Source organism: Sinocyclocheilus anshuiensis, unplaced genomic scaffold (genome assembly GCF_001515605.1).
Source record: "Sinocyclocheilus anshuiensis isolate Anshui unplaced genomic scaffold, SAMN03320099.WGS_v1.1 scaffold328, whole genome shotgun sequence".
Classification (NCBI taxonomy): domain Eukaryota; kingdom Metazoa; phylum Chordata; class Actinopteri; order Cypriniformes; family Cyprinidae; genus Sinocyclocheilus; species Sinocyclocheilus anshuiensis.
The window spans coordinates 1,655,108-1,662,692 of NW_015558621.1; the positions used below are offsets into that span (position 1 = coordinate 1,655,108).

The 7,585-nt window shown below is 37.6% G+C and overlaps 1 protein-coding gene across 1 annotated transcript in view; it reads right to left on the minus strand.

The window, feature by feature from the left end:
• LOC107680579 (A disintegrin and metalloproteinase with thrombospondin motifs 2-like) overlaps positions 1 to 4,065 on the minus strand; it is a 142,730-nt gene extending 138,665 nt beyond the window's left edge. Inside the window, exons 1-2 of the mRNA XM_016476515.1 lie at positions 3,865 to 4,065; positions 1,485 to 1,876 (exon numbers count right to left, since the gene is read on the minus strand). Of these exons, the coding sequence (XP_016332001.1) occupies positions 1,485 to 1,876; positions 3,865 to 3,949 (477 nt within the window). The 5' untranslated portion in view covers positions 3,950 to 4,065. The remainder of the gene's footprint in view (positions 1 to 1,484; positions 1,877 to 3,864) is intronic.
• Between the last annotated feature and the right edge of the window lie 3,520 nt (positions 4,066 to 7,585).

The following is a 7,585-nucleotide window of genomic DNA, read 5'->3' on the forward strand; positions in this document are numbered from 1 at the left end:
ATATTACCTGAAAATACATTACTTTAGGATTTTAAGTATACACTCAATAGAATGTAGTGCATTTTTTTCCACAAGGGCTATGATGTGTCTACGAAACCAACAGAGCAGACAGTACAGCCCTCACTGGAACTGTACTTGATGTCTACATCATTTATTTGACCTCTTAGTTTAACCTGTTTATGAAGTTTCCTTGCTCTATTTATTTTCTTACTCTCTTTCTTGTTGTATAAAGATGTCAGCCACAGGGTTCGTATGGATCTCATGATCTCTGACAGACTTTCTGAGCTTCTCATCTGGGCCCGTTTACAATTATAGTTTTATTTGAGTAAAGAAAAAAAAATCCAGTAATTAACAAGAGTCCTCTGCTCCAATCCTCACATCTGTCGCTGCCATAAACACATACACACAAGAAGTCACAAAGCACACTCTACCGCTCAGCTATTTATTTGCCTTTCAGTTTGTATTAGGAATACCCCTGGATACTCACAAAATCTATGACTACTGCATGAACTAAGACAACATTTCAATATTTGAAATAAAGAGACAGATAGTTTTAGGTAGCTCCATGGCTTACTGTAAATACTGTAAAAGGCAAAATACAAAATTTAGGCTACACCTTAAAGGACCTTAGCAGGATCCTCATTACAGGGTCATGTCCTTATAGGAACAGTTCACCAAGAAATGAAAATTTGCTGAAAATGTACTCACCCTCAGGACATACAAGATGTACATGAGTTTGTTTTTTCATTGGAACAGATTTGGAGAAATTTAGTATTATTGTACATCACTTGCTCACCAATGGATCCTCTGCAGTGAACTGATGCCAGTCCAAACAGCTGATAAAAACATTACAATATTTATTTAGATCTGATCTGATCTGATTTGATCTGTGCATATTTCTCTCCTGATTCAGACAAGACAACTTTTGAAGCAATATTATGAATAGGTGACCTTGAAGTTGGTTTGGAGTTAAAAAGTTCTTGATGGATTTGTTTGTTACAAATATGCAGTTTTCACTTCTCAAAACATTAATTGAGGGACTGTGGATTACTTGTGGATTATTGTGATGTTTTATCAGCAGTTTGGACTCTCATTCTCATGGCACCCATTCACTGCAGAGGATCCACTGGTTCTGATGAACTGATCTACACATTGAATTTAATAAGGGTGAGTAAATATTCAGCAAATTTTAATTATTGGGTGAACTGCTCCTTTAACGTTGAATCTAGTATGTATTCCTATACACAAAGTAAACAATTTAAGAGCACCTTAAAATACCTATGCACAAGAAATCTATATGTACGTGATAACCCAGATAAAACACCCAGTTTGCTTGCTGATTGAATATAGGCAGGATTAAACTCTTCTTTTTCATTCAAGTTTGATCTCAGTGATATCATATTGATTATATTAGTGAAGGGTTTGTGTGAATTAAGCGGACATACTGGACACCACACAACATGAAGGCCAAAATGGCCACTTACCAGGCCGTCGCAGTTACTAATAGCTACGGAGGCTCCCTGTATGTCCGTAATGTCTCCAACATACATGCAATCGCTTTTCAAAGGTTCGGAGTGCGTGCCGTCGGATTCCTGCCACTCCATCTTGGCTCCGGGAGCCACCAGGCGCGTGTTGCGATGCAGACGCAGGTGAAACTCCCGGCCGAAGACGGTGACATTGTAGTAGAGTCGCTCTGGCGTGCCTCCTCCGGACTCATGGTGGGCGTGGTCGGCCGATGCCGCCTCTCTTCTCCAGCGCCTACGGAACTGCCCATCTGCTGGACCAACCGATACCGCATGGGACAGGAAGCGGCCTTCTGCATCAGTAAGAACGGGCTTCACCAGTCCATAGTCCCCCAGAACATGCTGCAGGGAATCTGCATTGAGTTACACACAAAGATAGTAAGTCAGACAGCACACATTGGTTGTAGTACATCAGCATCTATAATGAATGTCACTAGGCTGCATGGCGACTTTCATGAAATGGTTTGCAGAAACAATGTTTCTTCTGATTAAATTTTAATTTAGATGTGTTTATGTTGACACTTAAAATGCACATTCCTTTCCATGCAGCAAGTAAATGCACATGAGAAGCAATGGGTCAGACAGGTTTGGGTGAAGAAACACATTAACACTTGTTTGACATCATCATTTTCAGATTTAACGACGCCTGTTTGTGCACAGAATGTGTCAGACTGTATGAAAAGTGTGTTGCTCTGTGTCTGTAATAGTACATCTGCCTGCCTCCCATCACAAAATACCAAGATAAATAAAATGTATCATTCATAATATGCCTTGTTGTTTTCAATGACAGCCAGATGCATGATAGATGTATTTACAATATTGAAATATATCAAGAAGAATCACAACAGCAGACTCGCGTAGGGGAAAAACAAAAGTAATTGACTTAAATGATCTCAGAAGAAGACCACTCATCCTACATGAGTGTCACAAAACCTAGTGAGCAGCCTACCAAGGCAGCATTTTAGGCATCACAGGCACATTCAGAGTCAGATTGCACTCATCCAAACACGCCTGTGATGCCCAAAAATGTTCCATGCATTCCTATAAATGTTGCATGCACCCTTAACGCCCAAAATATTCCACTCACCTATGTTTCACCAAACATTCTGCACCAGCCTATGATACACAAACGAGCCACATGCACCTGTAATACTCAATCATATTTTATGCACCTGATGCACAAAAAATCTCCACTCATCTATGATTCCCAAAAATGCTGCACACACCTATGATGCCTAAAAATGAAGCTCAAAAAGCTACTTTTCCTTATGATGCTCATGTTGCACACACCCATTATACCAAATAATACTTCATGGAACTGATGCATAAAAATGCTGCACACACCTATGATGCCCAAATATGCCACATGCACCTGATGCACAAAAATTCTGCTTGAAAATGCTTCACTTACTTAAAATGATCAAACAGTTTGCATACACCTATGATAGCCAATAATACTATATGCAACTGATGCACAAAAATGCTGCACACACCTATGATGCTCAAAAATCTTCCACTCACCAAAGATGCCCACACTTATGATGCCTAATAATTATTCTCAAAATGCTTCAATTATCTATGACCATCAAAAATGTTGCAAACACCTATGATGCCTAACAATGCTGTCTAGGTAGACAACTCGCTATGTTTTGAGAGACAGCCGATATGTCAGTTCAAAGTGAAGCTGAGCTTTGCATGTGCATCTCTGAAGAGAGCACTTACTCCTGCATATTACAAGCTCTAATTTACAAATAACCATTACAAGTCACCAACAAACCTAAAGTTGTCGCACAAACAAGTAACCTTGAAATCTTTCTCTTCCAAAATCAAAAGTTCAGTTTCAGAGCTTTAGTTTTTTTAGTTTCTTTATGCAAAACGCACGTTTTGTTTAAACGCTCTCAAAGGAGGAGAACAGAACGGGGACATTTCTTTATTTAAAATCAATATCCTGCAATACTTCCGCTCTCAGACAGATCAATATCGCCAGAGCGTCCGTCAAAGATCGCAAACGCGAAGGGGAAAAAAACACCCAAAACATTTCCATTACACCAGAGCTGCGCTAAGAATTATTATTATTAGAATTAATTTCAGCAGCATGTGAAACAAACACTTCACAACAAACAGTAATGACACAGCGCACGAGGATGCCACGGCTGTTTATGTTTCCTAAAGCTCCAGAGAATAATCAAAAAGATCAGAAATAGCTCGTGCCACAAGTTTCTCTCACACAGGGATGGGGACAGTGCGCAAACATCCAGGTCTGATGCGCACTGGGGTGGTACCGGGCAGGACATCTTGCGATGGGATGGAAGTGTAAATAGGTAAAGGCAGGCGCACGTACCTATGCTACTGGAGGTATAAAGGCCGTTCGTCTGCAGAAAGGTCGGCAGTGTGATTAGGATAGTAAATCCGGCCGCGAAATCCATGGCAGCTCCGAACTGCGCAGGTGAGAGAGACGGACTTTGGGATCCAGCGTGTTAAAGTTCCCTGCGCGACCAGCAACCGCCACGCCAGCAACAGCCGCCCGCAACTTACTGCAAAGTGCACTAGGAGAGAGCGCGTGTCTCTCTCTCTCTCACTCTCTCTTCCTCCCTCTCTCATACATATATACACACACACACACACACACACACACCCTCTCCCTCCTCACCGACTCTTATAGGTTTGTGTCAACACCTGAATGCGCGCACAGACGCTCCACAGTGCTGAGAGACAGAGGGATGCGGAATCATTTCACACAGCGCGGAAATATAAATATTGATATTTCTCATTCTTCCGCATGTAAATCCAATTTTAAGGACTTCAAACTACACGTGTGAGTGAATGCTGAATTTTTAAAATGCCTGCTGCTTGACGTCTAAAACTTTTACAAATGAAATGCTGCTTGTGTGAGGTTATTCTTCAAGACCAGCTCAAACTTTTTGCAGGGCTTCATCACATTCAGTCACAGCATCATCAGCTGAGCAATAGCGCCCCCTTGAACACACACACAGACTGTCACTTATTCAATATTCACAGGTAGGCTCAAGTACCACCACTTCATCGACACCAAACCAGAAATCATAGGCCTACTACAATTAGCATTATCATTAATATTAACAATTTTTTTATTTACAGTGGAAGGACAACAGTGTCACCCACACAAATGTATAAAATATTACACACAACATTATAAATATCACATTTTATTATGAGCCTCTATGAAACGGTTGAGATGCCCTCTATAAGCCAAATCTCTTTTAATGCAAAGGGTGATGGGTTATTTGCCTACCAGGTAAAGATATATGAGAAATAAAAAAATAATTAAAGTATTTGTATACAAAAAGTAAATTAACTATTAAAAGCTATAGCATTGAATAATCAATTGACATTAAAATAATATGTTCTGTATGCATGATATGTAAAACATTCCTAAAAAAACGACATTTCAGTATATCAAAATGCTTGAGAGGCCCTTTAAGGGATACAATAATTTAAACAAATGAATAAATACATATATGCAAGCCAACAAACAAATAACACATTCATTCATTCATTTATCGTATTCTTTTAAAATACCTTATTTCAGTATCACTGTAAAAAAAAATAGTTATTGAAGTTGTAAACAAAAAAATATTGGGTTACACTTTATTTTAAGGTGTCCTTGTTACAATGTAATTATACATTTAAGTACTGAGTAATATTAATTAACTACATGTACTTACCTTATGGTTAGGGTTAGGATTAGGGTTTGGCTTAGGGTTACTTGCATGTAATTATGCATCATTTATTATTATTATTATAGTAAGTACATGTAACATGTAACAAGGACACCTTAAAATAAAGTGTTACCAATTGTAGTACAGTTTAGACGAAAATGCTATTTCAGTGCATTTTGGAAATGTCAACATTTCATTTAATGCTTTACTTGCTGTTTCTTCGTAATTATATTTCTGAGTGAAAATTGTTACTACACCAGGCAGTGTAGTTGCATATGAATATATAGACTATTCAGTTTGTAAGCTACCTGATATAATGAAATGTCAGAGCATGTCACTGAGAATAAGATATCCCTATTATTCTCAGGTATAAAAATGGCTCCTTATATTAATATTCTTCTATGAACGGCAGGATGATATTGAACAAATAATTGACAGTTAGCTCATATAGAGCATTTAGTTTGCAGAATTGAATTTAGTGTAATTTCAGTAAGAATTCTAATTTCTACTACATTTATATCAAGAATAGAATTGTTCTGAAAAGGCAGATGAGCAGATAGCCTTTCTGAGATGTGGACAGAGAATGTCCTTGGTAGGGTCAAACACATGGCATCCATTCGTTTGCATGTATTAACATACCTAATGAGCAATGGGACGGATTTTAATTTTGCTCTTGAAAGGTTAGACTCCAGAGCATCAGGTTTAGAGAGTGTCAGATTTAATCTGACATACTCATTAAAAAGCTGCCAGACCCTATGAAAGTATGCTACAGTATTGATAAAAGTACATTGAAACATAAGCTGTTATTGCATATTTGCAGACAAAAACAAATATATACGTTTACCTTCATCTTCACCAGTACATCCAACAAAACATTATACATGGATGAAATCAGGTTTTTCATTACATTGGTGCAACTACTCTGCACCAGTTTGGTTTGGCATAATATTATTTGTTCCTATAATATTAACCACTTATCATATTAATGGGCTGGTTAAAGGAATAGTTTACCCAAAAAATGCTGAATTATTCCTTTAAGGGCAAATTGCCTCCACACTGCAACCCTTGTCATTTGAAACAATATAATAACGAGATAGTGTTACATTCATGAAAAGTTTTAACAAGGTTTCAAGGCCAAATGAGAAACAATGGTGTTTTTGACCCTGAGCAAATCCACCAGGTCAAAACGATCTTGTGCACACTGCTAACACAAATAGCTGTGGAATATGCTGTGTATTCCTGAAACAAGGCAATTCCAAATCAATTTATTGTCATTAATATGTTTATTGTCTCATTACAGTCAAGAGTGAAAACATAACAGCAGGGGCAACTGATTCTCGATGGCCATGCTGATGTGAAACCCTGTTGATTCCACAGATATACAGAGAGGTCAGCACCAGTGTGCAATAGTGTAATTATCAAGCACATAACCGTGGCGGTGAAATTCCCTTAATGCTGCACATTTTTATCAAGCCCAGTTGGGAGGAGTACAAATAAAGCTTTTCTCGTGTGTGTTCACTCTGAGGCAGGAGATGTGTGTATCACGTTTCCCCATAAAGAGATGCCTGATGGTTTGATGGTCAATACGTTTGATCTTTTCCTTCTCACTTTTCACCATTATCCCTCGCAATCATCTAAACGTCCCAAAAGATTTTTTTCCCTTACATGAACATGCTAGTAAAAAGCAGGGATTATTGGTAATCAATGTGTAAGTTATATTGTAAATGGTCTTGCTCTTTCATTGCCTCATTAGTACAAGAGTAAGCGTTCAGAACTATTTGTGAATCTGTGCACATGCTGTACATTGTCAAATGACTAGATTAAGTCATCAATTCAATTAAATAGGAAAATGGAGCTGATGTGTTCAACTTTTCATTTTTTTTTCAAGAACTATGACATTAACTTGAATTTATTCGATCAGAGCAATCAGATAAAAAATCTTATAGAAGCACATTTCTCCCGTGGAATTGCCACTTTTTATCTCACAATTCTCACAATTTTCTCTCGCTGTCCAGAGTTTACATCTCACAGTTTTGTTTTTTTGTTTTGTTTTGGTGCCACAGATTATAAAATAAAAATGTAATTGAGACTTTTTATCCCATAATTTTTACGTTTGTTATCTAATATAGTTATTAAAAATTATTTTATTAATCCCATGGCAGAAACAAGCTTTTATAAAATCTAGACCATTCTTAGCAGCAGATAAAAATGCATATTTCATCTTCTTATTAATAAAAGTAATAAATCTAATACGATGCATGCAAATATCCATGTTACAAAGTGATAGCACATACAAGTAAATCAGTAATATATTTCTAAAACAGAACTTCGAAGGATGCCATAATTAAGCCTTGAACATTCAGA